At 38.0% G+C, this 27,397-nt stretch overlaps 1 protein-coding gene across 7 annotated transcripts in view; it reads right to left on the reverse strand.

Moving 5' to 3' along the window:
- Positions 1-558: 558 nt before the first annotated feature.
- The window catches only part of rgs19 (regulator of G protein signaling 19), a 39,524-nt gene continuing 12,685 nt past the window's right edge, over positions 559-27,397 (reverse strand). For 4 of the 7 annotated variants that reach the window (XM_039653060.2, XM_039653064.2, XM_089124088.1 and 1 more), the window contains 4 exons: positions 8,014-8,174; positions 5,353-5,424; positions 4,951-5,185; positions 559-1,628 (listed from right to left, as the gene is read on the reverse strand). In XM_039653060.2, the coding sequence (XP_039508994.1) occupies positions 1,440-1,628; positions 4,951-5,185; positions 5,353-5,424; positions 8,014-8,174 (657 nt within the window). In that variant the 3' untranslated portion in view covers positions 559-1,439. Of the gene's footprint in view, positions 1,629-4,950; positions 5,186-5,352; positions 5,437-8,013; positions 8,175-27,397 lie in introns of all 7 variants that reach the window. The other 3 variants (XM_089124086.1, XM_039653061.2, XM_039653062.2) reach the window with 2 other exon arrangements.

Here is a 27,397-nt window from a genome sequence, read left to right on the forward strand (position 1 = left end):
TCTCTCTCCTATGTTGTTAAAGGAGTAGTTCACTTTTAAAAAAAACTTTTGCTGATAATTTACTCACCCCCATGTCATCCAAGATGTCCATGTCTTTCTTTCTTCAGTTGAAAAGAAATTAAGGTTTTTGATGAAAACGTTCCATTATTTTCTCCATAAAATGGACTTCAATGCTCTAAATGAGAGTTTCAGTGCAGCTTCAAAGGGCTTTAAACGACACCAGACGATGAATAAGGGTCTTATCTAGCGAAACGATCGCTTATTTAAAAAAAATAAATTAAAAGTTGACGTTTTATAAGCACAAATGCTCGCCTTGCTCTGTTCTGTGATGAGCGTTCGTGACTCTCCTGTTCAAACTCGTTCATCAAAATCTTTTTTCGATTCATGACTCGAAGGGTCCTAGATAAGACCCTTTTTCATCGTCTGGTGTCGTTTAAAGCCCTTTGAAGCTGCACTGAAACTCTCTTTTGGACCTTGAACCGTTTGGTTCCCAATGAAGTCCATTATATGGAGAAAATCCTGGAATGTTTTCATCAAAAACCTTAATTTCTTTTCTACTGAAGAAAGAAAGACATGGACATCTTGGATAACATGGTGGTGAGCAAATTATCAAATTATTTTTTTAAAAGTGAACTACTCCTTTAAGTTGTTGTTATCTGTTCTTTGAAATAAACAGGCCCAAACGAAATCTGTAAAACACAGAAATCTGAAACATAATTTAAGTTGATAATGTTTTCAGCTAACAGTATGAGTTTAGTACACTTTAAAAAAATTCATATTTAAATTAATTCCGCAGATTTTCCCTCAAAGTCAGAGCAGAAAATCCGGAAAGTTACGGAGATTCCGTCTGGGCCTGGAAATTGATTGCTTTCAAAAATAGTGTGTGGATATTTTTGTACCTATTTGTTCAGCACCTGGAAAAAATGCTGTCCCTCTCTTTTACGATGCCACCAATCACCTCTAGACCCCTCGCCTCAAAGAGCCAATCAGAGCACAGAGACAGTGGACAGGTCAGGGTGAAGAGAGAGGAGCAGATCGGTCATGCCACTCCAGTGTATGTTATTGCAGAGGCCCTCTCAGCTCTCTTCAACTAGAGACGTCAGGAGATACAAGTAGTGAAGCATGTTTGCTTGAAAAAAAAAGAAAAAAGATTGCTATGAAAATCAGTAGTTGATGCTGGAACGAGGGGAGGAAATAGAGGATTGGAAAAATGAAAACTGCATTTTCAACCCTGTGTCTTCCAGTTTCAGTTTGTGCAGGTTCAGAAGAAATGTGGGATTCTCTCAAAAATGAGAGAGGAACATGGACTGAGCAAAAAACAAAAATGACAATCCGACTGTGATGACACGAAAAAAAGGAGTACTTTCTCCTCGAGTGGTTGTGCAATGAGCAAGACGGAGAGAGATGGGATGGAGAGAATGAGAGAAAGAGGTGGGGGTCTATGACTCAGACGAGGAGCGCGACCCCCCCTGCACCAGTGATCTGTAGACAGAGGAGTTGAGGAATCGTGGGTAGGAGTCTCTGTGCATGAGGGTGTAGATCTGCAGCTGTGCATCCTCAAATATGTGAGGGGTGGGATCCTGTAACCTCCTGTTGATCACTTCCCTCACGCGAGAGTCCAGACTCACCTTCAAGACAGAAAGACAGCATTGTGAATATTAAAATACAATGTTTTGCTAAATGCTAAAACTCACGATTAAGAAGGTCAGATTTTCGGATTTGCCTGTCTTTTGAGACTTTTGAAAGGGGCTTTTTAACCCTGAGTTATGAAGGTTTGTTTTGAATTTTGTATGCAAGAATACAGTAAACCAATCAGAAACTACGTTTACCTCATTAATTATTAATGCACTTTGTACAGTCACAGGAAACATTTACATGTTTATTTTAATTAAAAAAAAGCTGAACAGTGACATCGAACGCTCAACCGCTACTTTTCCTATCATTCATGATCACTGCATAAGTATTTGTAAAATCATTTCATAGAGATACAGGTTGCATTAATAATAATGTTAACCCATAAAAGTAGTGTAATGGGTTCTCGCTGAAATGATAACACATCAGTCAAAATGTCACAAAAACAAACAATAAACAAATAAATAACCCATTCAAAAGTTTGGGATCACAAAGATTTCTTTTTTTGAATTAATGCTAATTAAATTGATCATAGGTAACAGTAAAGACATTTATAATTTTACAAACGATTTCTATTTTAAATAAATGTTGTTCTTTTGAAATTTCTATTCATCAAAGAATCCTGAAACAAACGCATCACTGTTTCCACAAAAATATGAAGCAGCACAACTGTTTTCAACATCAATAATAAGAAGCATCAAATCATCATATTAGAATAATTTCTGAAAAATCATGTGACACTGAAGACTGGACTAATGATGCTGAAAATAGCTTGCCATTAGAGTTAAAATATATTTAAATGGAAAACAGTTATTTTAAATTGTACTAACATTTCTCATCAATGAATGAAATCAGCCTTGGCGATCATACGAGACTTTTTTTAAATGCATTAAAAAGTCTCATCGAACCTAAACTTTTGAACAGTAGTGTACCTCAAAATGTCTTGATAATCTTAAAAAAAAAAAAAAAAATCTCCATTAGTCCAACAATCGTTAATCTATTCCTACACCGACCGCTCTAGTTTACTTTCTTCCACGACTCTATTTAATGATTCCTTTCATTTTCATAGTAGACACTCAAGAGCTCGTACACTCTACTGGAACTAGCAGTTCAGGCCAGGGCAAAACAAAGCTCATCCATCTGAACTCACTCACTCACTCTTGCACTCTATGGCCTATTTATATAACCGCTTTACAGTAGAGCATCCAGCAGGGATCAATTTATAGCTTCCTTTGCTCAACCTTTGCTCCTTCATTTACTTACTCAGCTGCCTCTAGAAAGTGGCAGTTTGAAGGTGTGAGTTCTGACTCCGATGATGAAAAAGGCAAAAAGGAACATTTAACACGTGCGCACCGAGAACTCAACAAGTGTGTACAATTCATGCAAACCCTGCCGTTTCACACCGACAGGAGGCAAAACAAACAGCTCATAATAGAAAGCAGGATCGACCGCCACTATTGTGCTAGAGGCCTGTATCTCAGGAAATGAGCCGTATACAACATTGGCTTCAATCATACATCTGGCAGAATTGTCACACATCTCTTAAACGTTTACTTTTTCAACTTTTATTGGTGTGAAGTTCTAGTCAAGCTTCCAAATAAGTTTACTTTAAGATAAGTCCCTAGTTGCTTCTCATTGGCCAGAACGCAGCCAATCACAGACCTGCGCAGAGGCTGAAATCTGCATTCCACAAAGAAGAGACAAAACAGAGGTGATGAAGAACAGCCACCAATCTTTCCATTGCAGTTACTGCAAACTGGACTTTTAATGGACATTGTCTTCGGAGGCTGAGAAAGGATACACATACACACATATATATATATATATATATATATATATATATATATATATATATATATACATGCACAAATGATATATATATATATATATATATATATATAAATATGTATATACAGTATATATATATATATATATATATATATATGAGCACACATTAACAGCGTTAAACACATGTTTCAGGGGCTGATTTCGTGATTATGATTTTGATTGTATGTGGATCAAAAGTGTTCATGTTTATCAAATCATAATAATCATCATGTTTATCAAAAGTACACAAATAAGAGGCTTAAAATAACACAATGATTTCAGATTATGCACCCTCTCACAGATGAGTTTACAGGATTAAATTTCTGCTATAGGCAGCAGACAGCAGAGAAGTTTACTCTGGACCATTGAGCTATAGGGCTATATCTTGCACCTGGCGCAAATGACTTTATACGTTAATGCATGTATCATTCCTATTTTGCACCTGCGCAAAGTGGGCTTTTTTCCTGCAAAGACGCACGTCGGTAAACTAGGAAATGAACTTAAATGGCGGATGGCGGATCGGCGCAAAAAGGAGGCGTGTTTCGGCGCAAACATTCCCTGGTGCTATTTTACACTTCCAGAAAACAATTGCGCCACTGACCAGAAAAAAACTGGTTTAAAGTCAGTGGCGCGTTGCACCTTGTTCATAATGCTATTTTAACCATGCATGCTTGGCCATAATGTAGCGGGTGCACAACGCGAATACACTTTGATTCTCTCATCAACACAGATGCAGCTGTTTTTATTTTTGCAAATCATACATTATAATAAGGAAAAATATTAACACATGAGGGAAATCATTGTGGTTTACATGAAGAGGAAAAAACCTAATTACCCATTTTTTTAAAGTCCCTGTGAAATCAAAATTGAACCCATTTACTTTGTTAGCGCATATTACTAGTCTTGTGGTGAACAATTAATCCGTGCAAGTAAATATATATATAAAAAAATGTTTTACCTTGGTAATCTTTAATCAAAATCTGAAAAGTTACTTTCGGTCTGGAATGGTTTCTTTTTCTGATGACGTAGGTTTCACAGCTTGGGTGGGGAAACGCTTAACCACTCCCCTCAAACCGTTCGTTTGCTATGAGCGAGAGAGAGTAAAACCGTGCCCTCTGTTCAATATTCCGGTTCACTTGGAAATACGTCACAGCACTGGAGAAAAATCGTTTGCAACTTCCGGTTCACAGGGACTTTAAGGCTTATTGTAGTACTGACGGATCAGACCTGTTTGCCCAATAGTGGCAAGAAACATATATATAATGTTTAACCGACACGGATTTGGGTGGGATTCTCCCATCACCACACAACGGCACTTCTCTGTCTTTCACGGCCCTGACAAGGCGCCGGGCGCAAGAGTCATTTATCCCGCCGGTAAAATAGCAACAGCGCCCAAGACCCGCCCATAAAGTTACTTGGGCTTCGCGCTTGATATGCATTTCAGATCGTTAAAATAGGGCCCATTGTGTGTTTTTACGTGTGTGTGTGTACCTCTTTGGGCGAGAGGATCGAGATGTAGTCTTCGTAGATCAAACGCGTCTTCTCCTCGATGGCACTCTTGTTGATCTCCTTCTTCAGGTCTTCGCAGGCCAGCCAGAAGAGCATGTTCTCCTCGCTGTACTCCGTCCGCAGGAACTCACGGAACTTGTTCCGCCCTGCTGGGTTCTTCATCAGCTTATCGAAAGACTGTGCCCACAGTTTAATCTCCTCCATCGTCGGTTTTGGGCTGAGAGACAGAGAGAGAGACATTGTGTACATTCACTTCCCTAACAAACATAATAAACCATATTGACTTGGTCTAGATGTCAAAAGAGCCCAACCCTCATGATAAAACAAAGTATATGGGATTGTATGTGTATGGCAATGTATAACTGTGTGAGTATGTGTTCTCACCAAGTTTCACATGGAAAGGGCTCCAGCTTTGTCTCCTGGGCTTTCCTCCGCCTGCTCTTGTCATCTTCACTCCTAACAGTGAGACTAGAAGGTGGTAAAACGGCATTGAGAAATAACAGCAGTGCCTAAACACGCATATAACACAATCACATTCAACATGCAAGGCCCTTCAACTTCATGTCCAGGTAAATTCATGTGAGCCTTGAGGACTTTTTTGATTTTTTTTTACATGTTTCTCTAGTCACACCATATGGCTGTGAATCACTAAAAAGAACCAGTTCCTAAGAGATATTTGTTTGGGGAATCGTTCGGATTACACTAATTAAATTGTCTGATTTAAATTACTAAAACGAACTGGTTCATAAGAGTAAATTGTTCAGGAGCAAGTAAGACTACACCGGTCAAACCCGATTGTTTTGAATCACTAAATATAACCACTTAATAAGAGTAATTTCAGAAATGAGTTGGAGAACAAATCACTAAAAAGAACCTGTTCACAAGAGTCATTTGTTTGGGACAACACTGGTCATGGTTTATAGTTTTGAATTGCTTATAATAACTGGTTAATTGCACTGTACAGATTTGAAACACTGAAAAAACAAACAAAAAAACAGGTCAATTAATGTCATTAGTTTGGGAATCAGTTTGATTACACTTGACTCACTGTATGGTTTTTGATAACAAAAAAAAAAAAGTTAATTCATTTGATAATAGGTTGGACTACACTGGTTGTATGGCTTTAAATCACTGAACAGAACCAGTTAATAAGAGTCTTTATTTTTGTAATTGTTTGGAATTCACTGGTTATGCTGTAATTTGAGTCACTAAAAATCACCGGTTCATCTGAGTAATTCAGATTCGAGAATCAGTTGGACTACACTAGTCAGAACCAGTTCATAAGTAGGTTTGGGAATCGAGAATCGGGTATCGATTGGAACCGAGACTAACTTTTCGTTTTTCCCGGAATCGTTCAAAAGTTAAAATTTCGATTCCTAGTTTCGATATTCACAGTCCGCCGGGCTGAAGAAGAAACCGCTGAACAACACCAACAAAGAAGCGTCTACCGGAAGTGTTGGCATAACCACGCGAGAGCGAACATGAGTACCTTACGTTGGCGATCCAAAGTGTGGCTTCACTTTTCTAAAAATAACGAAATCTCGGCAAAATGCAAAATTTGTGACAAAAGGAGTATTTCCTTCAGAAAGGAGTATTTCCTTCAGAAAGACCGTTGGTTAGCAAGGTTAGCTAAACTTTTTTGACCCTGCCTCTTGAAAGAATCGAAATCGAGAATCGTTAGGAACCGGAATCGAAACAAGGAATCGGAATCAGAATCGTTCAAATTCAAACGATACCCAACCCTATTCATAAGAGTCTTTATTTTTGTAATTGTTTGGAATTCACTGGTTATGCTGTAATTTGAGTCACTAAAAATCACCGGTTCATTTGAGTAATTCAGATTCGAGAATCAGTTGGACTACACTAGTCACACTGTGTTCTTTTGAATTTCTAAAAAGAACTGGTTCATTAGAGACATGTGTTAATGAATCGATTGGACCACACTGGTTGCACTATGGTTTTGAATCACTGAATCAACTAGAACTGGACTGGAACACAAAAGTCAGTTGTTCAGAAATCGTTGGACTACACTGGCCGCTATAAAGAAACGGTAAAAAAGAACCAGTGCATAAGAGTCATTCATTTGGCAATCGGTTAAATGACTCTGATTGTGCTGCAAGGCTTTTTGAATCATTAAAACAAACCGGTTTCTGAAGTATCTACAGAAGCAGCTCTAATGAAGCTCTGTCATTAAGAGGACACCAGAGTTTGGACCTAAACTATCTCTACTAACGGCTGAAACCGGTGTGCTTGAAGAATGAGTGCGAGTGAATAAGTGTGTGAGAGATGTGTGGGAGTGAATGTGGCTTCCATTTCCTTCAGGGCATCTGATGTAACGAATGAGTGTTCTTAACCACATTCTCCTGACTGACATTACACTTGAATTTAACGTGAACGCAGACAATGTGTGTATGATCAGCATGTATTCACCTGCACTCACAAACACGCTGAAATACATAACACATCTCATTCACAAACATATAACAATAAACGAATGTGGTGATGAGCGATCTTCTTGACATGACAGAAGGAGGTGGAGCTTCATAACAAATTCAACTTAATGTGGCATTATTTCCAAGTGTAACTGGATATTTAGCAAAAAATAACACAGGATTGATTTTGCACAGGGATTTGATTGTATCGTAAAAAAAAGACTATGTTTTTATTATACAATTAAGCTTGATGTTGGTAACACCGAAGTAATGTGGTTAAGGTGTAGTTTGTTTATAGCCAACGTTTAGCTTTTTTCCTTCTGCTGATTAAAAAAAAAATCATAGAAGTTGTGTTCATTAATGAAGACGATGAACAAAATGTGTAAAAATTCAAAACTTTTGTTGGTCAGAGAGCTTGTTTTCTGCAATAATCCAAAAAGCCAATGAAAAAAAACCTATTGTGTTTTTGTTGAGGGAAGCAGGATGACGCTAACTTCCAGTTGGCCAACAAAATTACATCCTGACTGCAGCACTCCATATGAAGGTGAATATAATCTCTGTGAAGGAATGGACGTGGAATGTAAGACTAGCAGCGCTGATGAGTGGAATGTACCATGTGGAGAGCGGGTCGTACCATGAGCAGCTACAGCAGCAGCACCAGCAGAAGCAGCAGGTGTTGGGTTTCTGTGTGGGGGAAGGATGCTGGGCACGGCTGGGGGACGTCTCGCTCCGCGTCATCGGAGACTCGCGGTCTGCCGGGACAGGGCCTGTGTACTGAGACATATTAGAGTAAATACCAAACCCTGTGCAGAAACACACACACACACAGGAAACCTTCTACATCGGATGACTTGAGTTTGGAAATTATCATGCACGTGGTCATGAGGTCATAATCGGTCCATCTAAACAACCCCACATAATCAGAATCCTCTAACAAACAGAGGGTAAAGCACTACATATACTGTGTAACATTTACTTGAGAAACTGTACTTGTAAGAGTAGGTTTTACTGGCCATACTGAAACTTAGTTCTTTTTTTTATTACAGAAATGTATTTTTACTTTGCTACATTCATTGATTTTCCTCCAATTAATGTTAAATAATAATGAATGTATAGTTTTAATAGTGTATATTATGTACTGGCTGTGCTGCATGTTCTGAATGCATGAGAAGCAACTGGTCACTTTTGAGCAGGCTCAATTATGAAGGATATGGCCAAGGAGGGGAAAGAAGAATTTGTATCGATGGAGGCACCCATGGCCTCACATTTAATCAATTGATCTTTTCAAGCCAAGCAGCAAGCCTATATAATGCAATGCCTGCTATGTGCACCAAAGTTATCTCTGCATACAAGAATTACAGCTCCAACTTAAGAAAACCCATGGCGGTAAGTGTCATGGCGATGCCTATTATAGTAGGGGTGTGAATCGCCTCATGACTCAATACGATTAAGATTATCATGTATGATTATCATGCAATAAATAAATAAATAAATAAAATACTGTATAAGTACAAATTTGAATTTTCTTTTTGTGTACTACAGTATTAACTTTTAATGAACTGTCTGAATCTGTATTTAAAATGCTCAGTGTGATTCACAAACAAAACTGAACTTCTTATAGTATAAAAAACATTTACTATCAACAAAAAAGTAGGAAAAAAAATATTTGAAATTTGTAACAAATATTTCCATGGTGAAAATATCTAAACATTTTGTTCAGTGTGACTAACACGATGACAAAAACACCTTTTATTTTAGTGCCAATTTACTGACACAATAACTTAGTTTTAAATAGAGCCCGACCGATAAAGGATTTTGAAGGCCGATACCGATACAAATATTTTGGGGTTTTAAAATCCGATATATCGGCCGGTATATATATTTTTTTTTTTGTTAAATCTTGTTGGTTTTCACACACGTGTAAAAGAAAATCTAACTTTTCTGCACAAGATACGTTTGATACTTTTTCTCTATGTCTAAATGTTCACTCCTCGCAAGTATAACTTACATTTTACAATGCAGGGACTGTAACTAGAGATATGCTAGTTATAAATACAGTAATTATTACTTTATTTAGGCAGAACAAGTTCATTGTGGTTTCCAAGCTCATTAATGTTAACGATAGCGATCTTCCACTGATGATAGTGGCATTAGCTTGCTTTGTGGTTGTCTATGATGAGCCATAATTTAGCAATAGACAACATCATACTGCAAATTGTAAAACATACATTTTCAATATAACAAGCCAAGGAGAGATGATTGAAGCATGTTTCGTCCGTTTTTATTTTATTTTTTAAATATTCATTTATCGGCCATTATAACTGCCAATACCGTTATTTTGGAAAATGCCTAATATCGGCCGATAATATCGGCCGGCCGACATATCGGTCTGGCTCTAGTTTTGAAGCATGAATTAAATGTTTTGGGTGAGTTACGACATTTTGCAGACATGCTATAGAGTTCTGATGTTCCAGGATACATTGTGACAATTGCACTTACAGTTTAGAGAATGTTAAGACTTTCGAAAAATGTGCCAAAGCGATTGAGAAATGGGTCGAAAACGTCTTGGTTACGTATGGTACCCCTCGTTCCCTGAGAATAATATACCAATCTTGAAGCTGATCCACTCAGAGGACACAACCGGTCGGCTCCGAAGCAAAATCATATGTGTGTGTGCTTGCTTCTGCTTTATATACCTGCACTGGCAGGTGGAGCGCCGAATGAAAGTCCTGCTTGCCAATGCTCATTGGCTCGTTTTACTTCACTCAAAGGCAATTGGTCTCCCTAGCGTGATCCCAATTCGTTGGAAACTCCTCCACTGAGAAGTAGAAGTTCCCGAACGAAAGCATAATGACTACTAGGAGATAATTATTCATAACCATAAAAACAAACAAGGAGATAATTAGTAACCAAGGAAACCGGGAACTAAACAGAGCAGGACAACAGGAACTAAGGAAGCAGAACAGAATATCAAAATATAAGACCACAATCATGACAGTCAGCCTTGCCATTTGAACCCCGAGTGCAAATTTCAGATCAGACCCACTGGAACTCACAATGAGAACGAGCAATTTGAAGTGTATGCATAACATTAAAGATAAAAAAAAAAACGTAAGTTGCAAGACATGTTAGCATTCTAAAGATATTCTAACATGTATAGTGTCTGTGTGTGTGTGTGTGCGCTCAGCTAAACTACATTATTATTATTATTAGCTATTTGTGGATTTTTGTGCTGGGTGAATCGAGCTGAAATGGGCTTTTTGGCTGAGTACACTGCTGTAATGAAGCCTGTTGCAAAGGCCCTCAAATACTCAAAGGGGAATCATCTGTCCTGTTGCCAGCTCTTTACTAACTGCTGGACAAGCTGAAGAGGCTGGAGTCAACCTGTCAAGTCAGTCAACCCCTCCTTAAGGCCCTAAAAGTAGGAATTACGAAATGTTTTGGAAAGGTCATGGAGGAACCTGAGCTGATTGCTGCAGATATACTGCTTACAAAAATGCAGAACTTCCTAAATAACACGAGCAGAGAGCTGGTAAAACTTCTATGTGTGTCAATTCAAAGTACTTTTTTTTTTTTACCTTTCAGAACACCAAGCACAATCCAGACAGTGCCATTTATTCAGGTTATTCAGGAAGAGCAGAAGGTACAGGGAAAGCCTGGTCTGTACATTTCGGAGGAGCACGAGATTGGAATATTTTGGCTGAAGTGCGCAAACTCAGTAAATTGTCAGTAAAGACCAGCCCTTGTATTGTGGTTCAGCACCCTGCACACTGTGTATTTCATTGAATTGACAGTACCCTGGAAGGATGCTACTGAGGAAGTAAATGAGAGGAAGAGGTGCGCGATGATCAGCAAAAAGGATGGAGAGCATTGGTCCGTCTGGTAGAGATTCGCTACAGGGGCTTTGTGGCAACATCGACCATCAGGCTATGGAAAGTGCTGGGAAATCCACAGCCAAGCCCTGCCTGCATCAGACCATCAAAGAAACAGCAACTACTGCAGAACGCTGCAGTCATTGGCTTTTGGATCAGGCGTAAAGACCCCAGTTGGGCCACAAGATGATGGTGACACACATGCGGGCCTGATCTTTTTAGTCATGCAGGACTCCTGCTCACAGCTAAAAGATCAAGACTGAAGTGTATATACCTTGCAAGCCAATTATGGTTGAAATTCAACAGTAAAATTCAGTAAAACAAGCAAATACACACACATACTAACAAACATGCTACTCTCCCTCTCTCTCTCTCTCTCTCTACACATACTTTCTCTTCTGTTCCATAGTCTGTTCTTTTGTTGCCCTGTTTAAATGGAGAAGTTTGAACTGAGAACATTTTGTAAGAATAAAGACAGTCAACTGTTGGGGAAAAATTTTATGAGGTTTGTGACTTTGCATGGAAAATTACGGCTTCTGTGTTACTGTACCCATCAGCCTTGAGAGGATTGGGATATTCTGCTTCATGTGAATCCAGGTTTTACATGATTTACATGTAATCTGAAATTCAAGATCCAAAGTAACTAGCAAATTGCTACAAACTGGATACTTTGTTACGCTTATTCAAGCAATAATTAACATTAGCCTATTACTTTTACTTAGTGATGAACCGATGTGAAAATTTGTGGGCGATACCGATAACCGATATTAATATTGCTGTTATGGCCGATACCGATATTTACAGATGTCGATATCTATGTATAGAAAACACATAGTGAGAATTAGGGTGCACAATATTGGTAAATATACATTTTCTGTGATATAAAAACAATTTCACCAGATGTCATTCTAGATGTCATTTACATAAATCGGAAACACTTTACAATAAGTTTCCATATTATTAAAGACTAGTTAATTACCAGTCATTTTAGAATGATTCATTATTTCCAAACAGAGCTCTGTTCAATGCAACGTTGGAAAAATCAACTAGCTAGTCACGACCGTTTCCCGAAACCCACTGTCGCAAAGTATCGTTCAACCACGTTGGTTTCGCACGTGGTGGAGTAATAACTACTTTTAATGAAACTGTTTGAGATCCAATTAACACTAGATTTGTTTTATATAAATTACAGACATGCCATCTGAGGACTATTTCTAATTGTTCTCAGTTGTTTTGCTTTATTACCAGACTCAATATTTGGCTCGTTCTTACAAAGTAGAGCACGTTCGCACATGCACACTCTTCAAACACGTTACTTCAAATCTTTTGAAAAACTAAAAGACGTAAATTACATTTGTATGTATACTGAATAAATGGCACCGGTTGTACTGAATGTCAGCTTGCTTATTTTGCTCAAGATTAGGATTTATTACCTCCAAATGTCATGCAATATAGAAACGATGCTTCTAACCACAGGTCGAGAGCTGTCGTTCAAACCACACAACTTTGCGATGCTGTTTGCGAATGTTTGTTGGAACGATTGTTTCGGGAAAAAGACTCGTTACACTATGCAGATAACGACGGAACTTGCGACCATAGTTAGCTAACGATGCTTTCGGGAAACGCACCCCTGATCAGTTGTTTTCATAGACAGTAAAAGAAATGGACAGAGCCATCTTATTGGAACTCCATTGAGATGATTGAAGCCCGTTTTTTACGATTTTTTAGCACTTCCGTCCCTGACGCGCAGACTCAAACAGAGCTTGACTACATAGTGGGATGTGACTGACCCGTCTGTCTTCTAGTGCTGTGGCATGAGAAATCTGAATCATTCCCTTCCGAAACATGCAGAGGCGGAGAGTGTGAATAGGAGCTGTCCATGAGCTAGGAGAAGGAGACAATTTTGCTAGGTATTCTGATTAATTATTTTGTCATTTTGCCTCCACGTTTCCCCGATTGCGTGCGAGCTTCTTCTCATGTCCATACGGTAATCTCTCTACGTGCGACAGAGAGTCGCGTGGGTATGACGCAATCGTTAGTCTACTTTCACTAAAACTGCTTCTACGGGGCCATAACATAAGCTACAAGGTAATGGAGCTATTTATACATTCTCGTGTTTCTCTAGAAATCAATAAAGGACAAATGGGGTCTTCAAACGCCTCAGATGTGAAGTTATACGCTGTCAAAGTGACGCCAAAATGAATGGGAGTCAATGGGAATGCTAACGCAAGTGAAGTTCTGCTACAAGATGTCAGCTCCTGCCCGCGAGGCTTCAACTTCCGGTCGATGGATTACCCCCTTGGTTGTTTTAACCATTCATTAAAGTGAATCCGTTTAAAGGAGTCATTTGTTCACGAATCGAACGCGTCATTAACGGACCACGGCACAAGTTGTGTGATTATCCAGGCAGTTTAAGACATCACACAAGATTTGTCTCAACACAGAAAACATTTCATCACTAGATAGATTTTTTGTTTGTTTGTTTGTTTGTTTATTGGTTTATGTCATCTTAATGTGTGGAAAGCTTTTCAGAGAAGATACAAGGCAATATTATTTTAGCACAATTCAAGTACCACAACCAGTGGTAGTTCAGAGAATAAACAAACAACAACAACAACAAAAAAAACGTAATTCTTCTGACCTTTTACCATCGTGTATTCACAAAGATATTCAGTCAACTCAATTAATATGCGCGAGTAATATGTGTGAGGGAGGAGGGGAGAGAGAGAGAGGACGCAAGACAGTTTGAAGACAGCGCGTATGAGACTTTCACTTTCTCTGATCATTCTCTTAGTTAAAAAAGCGCGGCCATCAGTCATCTACATCTAAATCACTCACCGGTCAAATAAGGCTGGACAAAAATATGCCTTAGTAAGGCAACAAGTTCCAGTCTTCTTGCGCTTGATGTTTAAACTGAAAGGACTTGCATTCCTAATATATGCACTCATGCAAAAACAAACATCCCTGCCCCCACACTCACACTCACACACACGTCAAATACACAGGAATGATTGTGGGCCTGTTCACATCGACAGTATTTTGACATCAGAACAATGCCGATGTGTAAAAAATCTATCATATCGGCCGATATTATATTGGCGGCCGATATATCGTGCACCACTAGTTTTACTGTTACTTGAGCAGCTATTTTTGGCTACTACTCTATCATCTCTGTTCAATCCACCTTTAAAAGAGGCTAAGACACAGGTAAAAGAAGAAGAGTGTTAGGCCATTGTGATACATCACACGATATGGCATTAGTTCGATTTCTGCCACTACAAGCGCGCACAGAGAAACCCAAATAAACAAATGTATAAACCAACCACAGTTTAAGGCCTTGTCCACACTAATGCCTCTTCGTTTGAAAACTCACGTTTTTCTCTTCTGTTTTGGCCTTCTGTCTACACTGAGACAGCATTTTTATTAACGAAAACAAAGCTTTTTTTGAAAAAACTCTCCAAATTGGATAAAAGCAAAAGTAGTATGGACTGTGAAATTGAAGGTATTTGACATGGATGACACGTTTAGTCATGTGACGCATATTGTAACAATATATTTATATCGGCACAATAAATACCGGCCTGTTATAGCCTAAGGGTGCTTCTTCCATGAATGAACTGTGACTATGAACTGTTTATACTGTGAACTTATAAACTCATAAAAAAGAACCTGTCGAATCTGTCGACTAACAAGTTGACTTTTTTTTTTTTTGAAAAATCATAAAAAAAGGCCACCATGTCTCAACTGATGTACTGAGTTTACCAGCAGTCTGCAGCACAAATGACATTGTATGGTTTGATGGTTTGAAAAAAATGGGGGCAGTCGTGGCCACGGTTTGCAATGTGTGTGTTCACTACTCACTAGTCCTAATGTGTGTGCACTAACTTGGATGGGTTAAATGCAGATAACAAATTCTGAGTATGGGTTACCATACATGGACTTCGCATTAAAAGCAAGCAAGCAAGAATTTTTTTTAATTTTTTTTTGTAAAAAATGCTCGAGAGACCTTTATTTTGGAAATTTCCTAAGGTACATTTGTTTTGAAAGAAAACAGAATTGTATTTAACATAGAAGCTAGGATTGCTGTAAATCTTGTAGATGTTTTTTCTATGTTTCTTGATGAATCCAGTCTTTATGTTGGATTTGATTGTTAATTATATGAATTATTGGATTTCATGAATTATTGGTGGTTATATGAATTATTGGATTTCATGAATTATTGGTGGTTATATGCACACTTCTATGTACAATACACATGTTTCTTAAAAAAATGACATTTGAAATACTCTGGATTAAAACGGATTACTTTTTTGTCAGACTAATTTTATAGCTAACTGTTTATGCATCCTAAATATATGAAATTTATATATATATATATATCACACTTATTCACTTTTTTGACTGGAAATGGCACAAGACTGCATTACAATAAATGTGATTTCTCTGTTTTCACAAACTGAGAGACAAGTCAATTATTTTCTGTGGTAATTGACAGCATGAACCAGTATTGAACCTGGAACATTCCTTTAAAGTGGAACAGAGAGTGGGGTGGTGTGTTTAAACTCTCCTCTCCTCCCCCATATGACCTTCCCAATTCAGAGGTTATTTTTAATTCACTAAAAGGCCTAAGCCATAATTCTTTTCCAATTACATTTGGGCCAGCTGTCCTAAATAGAGAGGCCCTATCCCACTGCATACCGAACATCTCTAATGCCATCACAATAGACTATTAGACACACAAACATACTTTACATATGTGTATGTGTGTGTTGAGAAAGAGAACCACACAGCATTAAAACAAAAGGCTTTTGTGTTGTTTGACAACTTTAGAGAGCACGGTCATATTCGCATGCATGGAGAGCGTTTTAAAATCAAAACTTCCATACATACAAAACTTCCACAGCCTCTGGCAAAACCAACAACAAACCCCTGAGTGTCTCTAAAAGATTGAGTGCCAGCCTGGGAGTGAGGAAAAACTGTTCACTGTAATGAGGAAACCCAAGTTAAAACAGCAAGAGGAAGTGTGCATGAGGGTGACAGCAAAGTAGAACTTCATACCCACAATGGCAGCAAATGTCTACCTTGATGGAAGAAACCAGGAGTATATAGCCTTTTTAGGCAGGTTGTCCCCTGATGAGATCCATCATATTGAGATACAACTGTCCTGTGCAAACAAATGCACCTGTGAACATTTCTAATATCTATTAATTTGATAACAAGAGAAATATATATGTATCCCCAAGAGAAATATATATATATATATATATATATATATATATATATATATATATATATATATATTTATATATATATATATATATAATGCACATTTAAGATATTGTTAATGTGTTAATGTGTTATATGTATTAGTCCACCAAACAAAACATGTTACCAGGCAGCTACAATTAACTATATTTAGTTTTTTTTTTCTGTTCTGTAAAAGAGACAGGAGACGACGTCCCCTCAACAGTCAACACCTAGTCCCTCGCTGTTTTGCTTTCCTGACTTTCATTTTACTTTCCACAAAGTTTTCGCAACTTCTCTCCTCATTCCCCCTCGTGCGTGAAATTATCTCCTCTGCAAAGATGGTTGCAGCCGCTTGAAGTATTTTTAGCTATTGGCAGAGCCCCATTCTCCCTCCTCTCTCAAGCTTTGTTTTTCTTTTCTGGCGAGCTATTTTCTGCACTGGGGTCAATGGTGGCCAGAAATTTTGACAACACACTCCACACTTCACAAATACTGTCGAAAGCAAACAAGGTATAGATCCTCCCCCGTCCCTACATTCTCACAGCGCGTGGTGTTGTACTTCCCTCCGGAGATTCTGTCTGTATTAAACGCCTCTCCTGTTTGCTTTTTTTTTTAGCATTGCACAATGACAGTCTCAAATGAGGTCCTGTGAACATTTCTGTTTTTGTTTAGTCTGCGTCCTTTTTTCTTTTCTTCTTCTTTTTTTTGAGATGTAACACATATACACAACTGTGTTAAGCACCGCAGAATGAACGACATGTTAACCATAACATGCGCTAAAGGCGTAGTATTTATGGTTCTACTATATGATTCTGTAAAAATGTGAAGAGGCAAATGTGTGTGTGGGTCTTGAGCTGAGACAAAGTGGAAGCTCAGTCCTTTCTAATCTTGTTAACCCTCCCTCCAATCATGTTAGGAGGGATTTGGTCAAGTTTTGGCAACCCCAAATACCGTCCCATTTGACCCACAGTGAGAGCAATACACAATGCAAGAAAGACAGAGAGTAAAGACAGCGTTCTTCTGGGTGTCTCTTGAGATACAAATCCCAATGTAGAAGTCACACAAGATGATGCGAAAAAAATCCTCCTTGGTTACTGGATGCCAATTCTTGTCGGTGGCTGTGCTAAAGCATTTTAATAAATGAACAAGCACATGGGGGCAAATGTGTTCAGTCATGTGATCCAACCAAAATTCAGTAAAACATGTATAAAAAAATCATAAAACATGTCATCGAGAGGACCCCTGCAGAGCCTTTTGACTGCGTGTCTCTTAAAGTGTTATATGTATTAGAAGTAGTTTAAAAAAAATAGAGAAAATCAAAGACAACATAAGTTTGTTATAAAATGTGGTGCAATTATATTTTTGGAAAAAAGAAATCATGATATTCATTAAAAAAAAAGAAGAAAAAAAAAAGCTTGTTTCTTTTCTCTTTATCATGGACATCCGTAACTAGGGCCAGATAATATTTGAAAAAGCTGACATTGCAATATTTAGTTTTTCTGTGGTGTATTAAAAATTACCAGATGAATTGAATGGCTCTATTTGTAAAGAATGGATAATTCTAGGATGATTGGGGTAATTTTGTAGGGAGGGTGAATCTACATAGAAAATAATAAACAAACAAGCATAGATAAATACAATAGAACAAACATACAAATTAAATAAATAGTGCTTTATGTTTCTCAGGCAAGTCTAAGAGTATTCAGGTACAAAAATTGAATAATCAAATAACATGGCATTGTCTTCACTATATAAATAAAATATAATGAATCTTTCTTACAGTTACAAAAGGGATTTTATCTTTGTATTTTGTTCTTTGATTAACATTAATGACACAGATGGCAGCAGGTGTATTAGGCCAATGTCACTTTAAGGCCGAATGCGCAGATCCAATATACAGTAATGATACACAACCTTTTCTTTCTCAATTGTTTACACGTATTTTTGACTTAATTATGCGTGTATGCATCCATTCAAACACAAACAGACACGGAAGAGAGCAAATTCAGTGTTTGCGTGCTGCTCAGTATGCGTTCGCAAGTCACAAATTGAGTTCTCTTTCGCCTCTTCTTAAACTCAAATGGTTTAAAATCACTTAAATGTTTAATCTGACAGCATTTTAATACACATGCAAATAAAAAAACATTCGCTCTATGATAAAATTTTGCAATTAATTGGCGAATCACTTGCATTCCGAACCGTGGTGCCTGGTCCATACTATGAACTACGAATACTTGACATTGCAACCCAGTGAAAATGTATTTCTGCAGTTAAGAACTAGTAAAGAGGCTAAATGTGTGAGCGAGAGACGGGATATGTTGTAAAAGTTGATAGTTGAAAGCTCCAGTGTCACCAGGGCCCTTGTGAAGCACATGGCAGAGGGTGAAACTCTGAGAGTGGGAACCGAAATGGAGGCATGCTGGGACGTGTCTCTCTGGGTGGTGTTTCTCTGGTGCTGAAGGGCTGAATAAAGCTCTGCTGTTCATACCCGGGGGCTTAAAGCAATTAAGAGTTCATTTGAGAATTAATCTGTGTGATTATTCCCTCATAATATCAAACACAGATCAGCACTAGAGGACCGAGTCTGAGAGAGGCTTGTTCGAATAACGGCAGGCGCTGCAGGAAATTCAAGCCTAATGCAGACAAATAAAAACAGGCTCTAAAACACATACAGTAAGTGTACTGTACATCATTATGCAACGGCAAAAGAGAAAGTTGTGATCGCACTCCCATAACTGGGTGGATTTTTTTTTTTTTTTTTCATACAGTCGAATCAATGTTACAACTGGATCTCATGTTAAACAATGACAGTATTTTTTTTAATTACATTCTGTCATATATACAACGAGACAGGAGCCATAATTAAGAATGTCTGTAATAGCTTTGAACGAACCGTTGGAGTTGAGTCTGATTTAATGATGTTGAGGCTCTTTTTAGTCTTTTGGACAGATTCATTAAGAGGAACCAGGTCATAAAACTAATTTGTTTGCATTGTGAGGAACCAGTGAGAAACCAGAAAATGAATGGGAAATATACAGGACGTCCTGGATCACGGCTGCTTAAAAAGTGTGCACTGTATTGTTCAATGAAATTTTGATTAAATGATGTTCAGCAGTTTGCACTAAAACGTGCGATGCTGGCACGATTCCACAGACAGGCAGAGACGTGTAGTTCACATACAAAACAAGTGAAGACAAACACACTCTGATTTTTGAGACTGGAATTTCACTTTGACATAAAAGCGGTACTCTTAAAAGTGGTGCCTACCCTTATGGTGTGAGTCACCCCCGCCGCACCTTAAGGGGGAATTTGGTGTCCAGTAAAAAGGAGGTCAAAGGTTAAAGGAATAAGGGCAAACGTCAGACAGCTATTTCACTGGTGCAAAATGCTAAGCCCTAACTTAGGAATTAATAGCAATCAATGTGATGAGGAATTTCCTCTAAGTCTATGTTCTTTAATAGAGAGGAAATTCACCAACAATAAAATTAAATAAAAATTGACTAGTTAGAACCAACTTATATAAATATATTACTAGTATGAATACATGGTTTCCTGTTTACAAACATTACTGGGTGCGTGCGCATATAAGGCAGAAAGCCAGATTGGTGAGCTGGTCTGCTACTGCAACAACCTTAAGTATTAAAACTTTCCTTATTGTTTGTATAACTGCTGACTCAATAAAATGTGATTTTAGTTGGATCTGTCTGTCTGTCTTTTAATTTTGAAGTGCTTCTGTGATATATGATGTTTTAACAAAGTTTGAGAGGAGCACGTTCAGATAATTAAAATGAGTGGAGAGCACTCAGCATCAGCAATCAACGATAAGAGGTGTATATAGATTCAGCAGTCTCATCTCAATCCATTGACAGATTTGCAGCATCCCTCCTCCACCCCTTCTCCACACTTCTTGTCCTAACCATTTACATACGGGGGGAGTACCCCGGGTTCAGGCCGAACTCAGAGCTCGGAGCCCTCCCTCTGGACGGCACGCCAAAAACGCATTCAGCTTTACTTCCCGCTAATTGTGTGCAAGTGTGAAATGTATGAATTATCATGTTAGGCTAATAATGTACAGCATCTACTGGACAGCTCGAATTTCCTTTAATATGAGTTACATTGCGCTTGTTTACGTTACTTTATTACGACCTGCCACATTTCATGACTGCACACCTCTACTACACGTCTTTTTTCTGCCTGCCGGTTGTGTGCGCAAGCAGTGATGACGTTGCAGAGAAATCCATGTATAAGTCTAAAACAAAAAGGTCTGTCCAGCAATATTTAATGCTTATGAAAGCAATTTCAGGTAGAATGAGTATAAAAAGCTCCAAACAAGAGAAGACGAGACAAAACAAGACAAGAAAAGACAAGACAAGACAAAAAAACACAACAACACAAAACAGAGGGAAAAGAAACACAAGGCGAGACAAGACAAACCAAAACACAGGACAAGACAAGACAAAACCAAAAAGAAAGACAAGACAAAAACACAACAAAAAACAACACAAGGCAAGAAAAAAACAACACAAGGCAAGACAAAACAAAAAAAACAACACAAGGCAAGAAAAAAACAACAACAACAAGACAAGATAAAAACATAACAGGACAAGACCAAAAAACAACACAAGTCAAAGAAAACAAGACAAAAAACAACAAAACATAAGACAAAGTAAAAACAACAACATAATACAAGTTAAGACATGCAAAAAACAGGTGACAAGACAATGAAAAAAACAAAAAAAACAACACAAGACAATACAAAACAAAAAACATCACAACACAAGACTGGACAAGACAAAAAAACAACACAAGACAAGACAAAAAAAAAAAAATCAAGACCAAAAAAAAAAAAAACACAAGAAAAAACAAGACAAAATAAAAACACACCACAAGTTAAGACAAAAAAACAAATCAAAAACAAAAACATCACAACGCAAGACTAGACAAAAACAAGACAAGACAAAAAAATCAAGACAAGAAACAAAACACAAAGACAAAACAAAAAACAACAGAAGACAAGATAAAATAAAAACACACAAGACAAGACGAAACACAAAACAAGACAGAACAAGACAAAACAAAAATTGTCCAAACAAACTCAATTTAAAAATAAAACAAAATATTTTCCAAGTAATTAATCAAGCCAGTATCAGTCTATGATTGTTAAGAAAAAGCCTTTAAGTTCTGTCCAGCAGTTGTGCAATGTTTAATGCTCACAAAAAAACGTCAGGCAGAATGAGTACTCAAAGCTCCAGAAAACCGGGGCCAAGAGCGAGACAGAGCAGCTCAGTGCCCCGACACCACCCTGTGGAGACCTGGGACCCAAACTTGGAGCTCTGACCAAGTCAAATTGGTCACAGACTTCTAAAAAGAGGTCTGAAAATCAGAATGGGTCTCAATGCGGGACAGAGTTACTTGTTACACACAATGTTCACTCTTTGGGGTAAAACACACCACAAAACACACATCGGAAAATTTCACAGAAGAGAAGAGCATTTGCTAACTCTGATCTTGTTCTGACAGGCTCTGAAACTCAAGCTCCCAGTGAAACAAAGAGAACGAGTTTTACACCAGCATAACGATTTGTGAGCTAGGAGTGCATTAACAGTCTCTCTTAAATCATCAACTCACCCTGGAAAAGCCAAAAACCTTGTGTGAAATAACAGCCACATAGTATTATAACACTAATAGTTTATTTGGCCAATAGATATTTTAATACTGTCAGGAGTTGTAGTTTGATGTCCATGTAAGGACTCGTAGATCCCACCGTAAATTTCGGCTAATTTCGTGCAGTCACACGGGAAACGGAGACCTCAACTATGAAAACGATCACGAGCCCCCTAAGGCTTTGTACATTGCACATGACCATGGATTAAACTATTAAATACTTATTTCAATATTAATAAACACATATTATTATAAAAAAATATGTTTGGGTACATTGTCCATTTTTTGCAGTCCATTTGTGCCTGTGTTAAGTTCACCGTGACATTGTGCTAACAGTTTTTCAAGTGTAAAGAGTACAGATAAAGGAACAGGAGAGGAAAGGAAGTGTTGTAACTCTTCAGATGTTGTAAGTGGCACACGGCGCTTGAAATCTAATGAGTCAGCCGCAACCTCTTCCTCTTTCTACGCTCACCTCTCACCAGATCAAACCAGAAGTCCTGACAAACACTGAGCCCACAACACCGCAACTAAAGCTAACATCCGTGCATAACTCCAAATCTTTATCAACAAGCACACATCTCAGCACAACACAGCTCAACGAGTTCAGTTAGCTAATTCATCTAACGCATCCTTTTATTACACAGCAGATTTGGTCATTTCATCAAATACACAGAAACAAAATTGGTGTAGGATTTACTTTGGAACCACTTTCACTCAGAAATGCTAGTAAATTTCACTAATATAAACAAAAAGTAACAATGATATAAAAGTGAAATTTGACTTAAATAGCATTTTCTTGTCAAATGCACTCATATCTGTAATAACGTAAATCAATGTAATAATCTGTTATATTTACAACATTAAAAAAAATTACAGTAATTGATTTTATTATATTATATTAGCATATAGTATATATTCAAAATACGTTCAAATATTCGTAAATAAATGTTATTATTTTTTTAAATGAATTCTCTAAGGCTGCATTAATTATACAATTTAAAACAACTGCTTTCTATTTGAATATATTTTAAAAAGTGAATTGTTCCTGTGATGTAAAAGCTGAATATGCTGCTCGAGAATCACGTATTATAGAGTGCCGAAGTGATGACGCCACTTTGTAGGACAACTCGGAAGCTAGCGGCGCATGGGTTCCCTCGGTCGAAAAGCTATGCATTTTCCCCATAGTAGACTTTTGGAAAATCACAAAAAATAAGATCTGTGTTTAACAAAGGGTTGCGACCCTTGCACGTTTTGTCTAGCAAGATAATCTTTACAAGTTAATCCAAAATTTATACATTTTGAAGCCTATATAAAGATTTTAAAAAACACAATCAGACACAATAAAGTTTAAAAAACCACAAGCAGGTTATAACTGTGTGTTTTATGTCATTAATCAAAACGTGAAAATATTCACCACAGACCTTATTTCAGGCGATTTAGCAAAAACCCATTCAAAAATCCCATAGGCTTTAGAGCGAGGGAATCGTAATGCTAAAATGCTAACTCACTTCCGCGTTTTAGCCTACAGGGTGACGTCGTAACTTTGGCACTCTATTATGAATGCTTAATATTTTTGTGGAAACTGTGATCATTTTTTTTTAGGATTCTTCGATATTCTTCTTAAGTTATTAAGAACAACATTTATTTGAAATAGAAATCTTTTGTCTAATTATAAGTATATACATACATATATATATATATATATATATATATATATATATATATATATATATATATATATATAGCCAACCTTTCATAAGCATGTCAGAATAGTTTTATTTGATCTGGAAAATTTACATGACGAGAAGCTGAGGTTTCTGTCATGCCAGTGTTTGCTAATAACATTGACGCGTGACACTTGAGTGACTTGCACTTGAGCTGGCATTAAAAAGCAGAAGCATCCCGTGCCCGTGGTCACAGCCAGCCTCACTAAGCAGTTTCTTCTTAGTCAATACAACAGCCCCTATCCTGCAGCTTATGGGCAAAAGCAAAAGGTCACGACCTCTGGAGATAACAGGGCAAATGTGAACTGTACCTGTTACAATCCAAACCAGCGATTGAATAAAGAAAATGATTTTATTAGGTTAGGATGACTAAACGGGCCTTTCCCGCATCCACCAATTTTGAACTAGACGGACAGTGTTTCAACTTCCTGCTGGAAGTTGGGAAACAGTGGCCATGTCGGCCTCTTTTCCCATTAATCCTCACATGCCACCCCATGATCATCAGTACACTGTGTGATTCTAGTCATCACTAACTGTGCTAGTCCTGAAGCTTCAGGGTGTCTTATAACAGTGCTTTATATGGGATCAACATGTGAAGACAATTGAATTCAATTTAGCCAGAGGCAACGTTGTAACCGCTCCACATTTAACAGGTAAAAACAACACAAAACAAGGACTTAAGATGTACAAAAGAAGCATTAGTGGTCTATGAAAGTAAGAGTTTCAAATAAGAGGGAGCTGCCTCAAAGAACCAATGAGAAAAGGAAGTGGTTTTACTGAAGAGCAACCGCAGCAGAGCAGCGGCCCACCAGGAACTGGCTACGCTTTGGTCTTAAATCACTGCAAACAAACATAACAGCCCTTAAAGCAACACAGAGCCGCACTTGTAACTTCTCCTCCACTCGGTCACATGACTAAACTGTCACGTTTGTTTAGAGGTTACAGCATGAGCCTGATCAGAAACATTCACACTGCAAACACACCCAACAGTCAACTAGGGTGACATCAATTCACTTTTCAAAATCCAACCAAATTTAAGAAGTTAACAGTATCTTCAGGGGTTAGCCACGAATATGCACATTACTGCTAATATAGATTCCATTTAATTATTTATTTCTTATTTGTTATCTGTTATTATTTTAATTCGTTATCAGAATTATAAACACATACTGGTTTGTAGCACAAATAGTTATTGCACTTTGATATTCTTCAACTTTTTTACCTATAGCGGCTACTGAATCAGAAAGCTCACACATCACAAGAAAATAGCTAACTTTTTTTGCAAAATAAGGTGGATACTGTGTGTATTAGAGCCAGACCGATATTATCGGCCGATATTAGACATTTTCCAAACTATCGGAATCGGCAGTTATAATGGCCGATAAATGAATATTTCAAAAATAAAAAATAAAAACGGACAAAACACGCTTGAACCATGTCATGAGTAGGGTTGGGTATCGAGAATCGAGTATCGATTGGAACCGGGACTAACTTTTCGTTTTCCCGGAATCGTTCAAAAGTTAAAATTTCGATTCCTAGTTTCGATATTCACAGTCCGCCGCGCGGAAGAAGAAACTGCTGAACAACACCAACGAAGAAGCGTCTACCAGAAGTGTTGGCATAACCACGCGAGTCGAACATGAGTAGCTTACGTCGGCGATCCAAAGTGTGGCTTCACTTTTCTAAAAATAACAAAATGCAAAATTTGTGACAAAAGGAGTATTTTTACAGAAGGAGTATTTCCTTCAGAAAGGATTATTTCCTTCAGAAAGGCCGTTGGTTAGCAAGGTTAGCTAAACTTTTTTGACCCTGCCTCTTAAAAGAATCGGAATCGAGAATCGTTAGGAACCGGAATCGGAATCGGAATCAGAATCGTTCAAATTCAAATGATACCCAACCCTAGTCATGAGTGTTGGAGTTGTATAGTTTGTCCACCAGAGGGCACTCTACACCGTTCCTGTTGCCAACACTCGTTGAGTTGGTCACGATACATACATTGCTTGAATAACAATTAAAAGAACATCCGCATCAGTTCTCTTAACTCAAATAAGCATGACAAAATTTGTGACTATCATGTCCAGTTTAAAAAAAAATAAAAAATAAAAAATATTGGCCGATATATCGGAATATCGGATTTTAAAACCCAAAAATATTTGTATCGGTATCAGCCTTCAAAATCCTTTATCGGTCAGGCTCTAGTGTGCATACTGTGTACTGCGCAGTATGCACAACACTAGCATTCTGCCCATGTTTCTGCAACATTCATGCATGAACACTACAGCATGAATCAATCCTTGTTGGACTGAAACCTTGAGATTTCTGGAAACCAGCCCAGATCCACTATAGGCTGCACCACCTCCATCCCTTATAAAAAAGACGTAGCCGCTTGTTTTCTAAAAGGAGTATCAAAACCAACAGGCTTGAGAGCACAAGCACAGAGAACCCCCAACCTGGCATCAAGCGTGAGAAACTCAGAGATCTCCAGAGGGCAAGAAACTTAAACCAGGAGAGGGGGAGGGAGAGAGAGAGAGAATGTTTGCTTTATATTCAAATATATGAGCCAAACTTTAGTCTATGGAGTTGGGAGGTGCTCTGCAGAAAGACATGCAACTAAATAAACTGCTGGATATATGAGTAAGCTGCTCTGTGCTATTAAAGACGAGAGGAAAACTCCCTCTCTCACACACACACAAATAGAATGACTGTCTGTCTGTTTGTCTGTTTTTAGATCTAAATCTTGCTTTCCTCTAACTTTATCCAGATGCCATGGCGGACTGGCCATGAATCATGTGACTTATCACTCCCTCCCTCTTCTTCAGACTTCTCCTTTCTGTCTCTCTTGCTGTCTTCCTAGCTTCCTAGCAGTCTTTGTCTCTTAATGAACATCTCGTTCTCCATCCATCTCTGCTGTTCTGTGAGCTTTGATGGACCGAGACTAGCCAGGGGTGCGTTTCCCGTAAAACGACGTAGTTTGCTGCTTCACTACCATAGTACGATGCATCGTTGGAGAAATCAACTAGCTAGTCATGACTGTTTCCCGAAACCCACTGTCGCAAGGTATCGTTCAACCACGTTGGTTTCGCACGTGGTGGAATAAACTACTTTTAATGAAACTATTTGAGATCCAATTAACACTAGATTTTTTTATATAATTTACAAACATGTCATCTGAGGACTATTTCTACTTGTTCTCAGTTGTTTTGCTTTATTACCAGACTCAATATTTGGCTCGTTCTTACAAAGTAGAGCACGTTCGCACATGCGCACTCTTCAAACACGTTACTTCAAATCTTTTGACAAACTAAAAGACGTAAATTACATTTGTATACTGAATAAATGGCACCGGTTGTACTGAATGTCAGCTTGCTTATTTTGTTCAAGATAAGGATTTATTAAGTCCAAATGTCATGCAATATAGAAACGATGCTTCTAACCACAGGTCGAGAGCTGTCGTTCAAACCACACAACTTTGTGATGCTGTTTGCGAATG

This window comes from Pimephales promelas, chromosome 20, assembly GCF_988280905.1.
Source record: "Pimephales promelas chromosome 20, fPimPro1.hap1.1, whole genome shotgun sequence".
Taxonomy (NCBI): domain Eukaryota; kingdom Metazoa; phylum Chordata; class Actinopteri; order Cypriniformes; family Leuciscidae; genus Pimephales; species Pimephales promelas.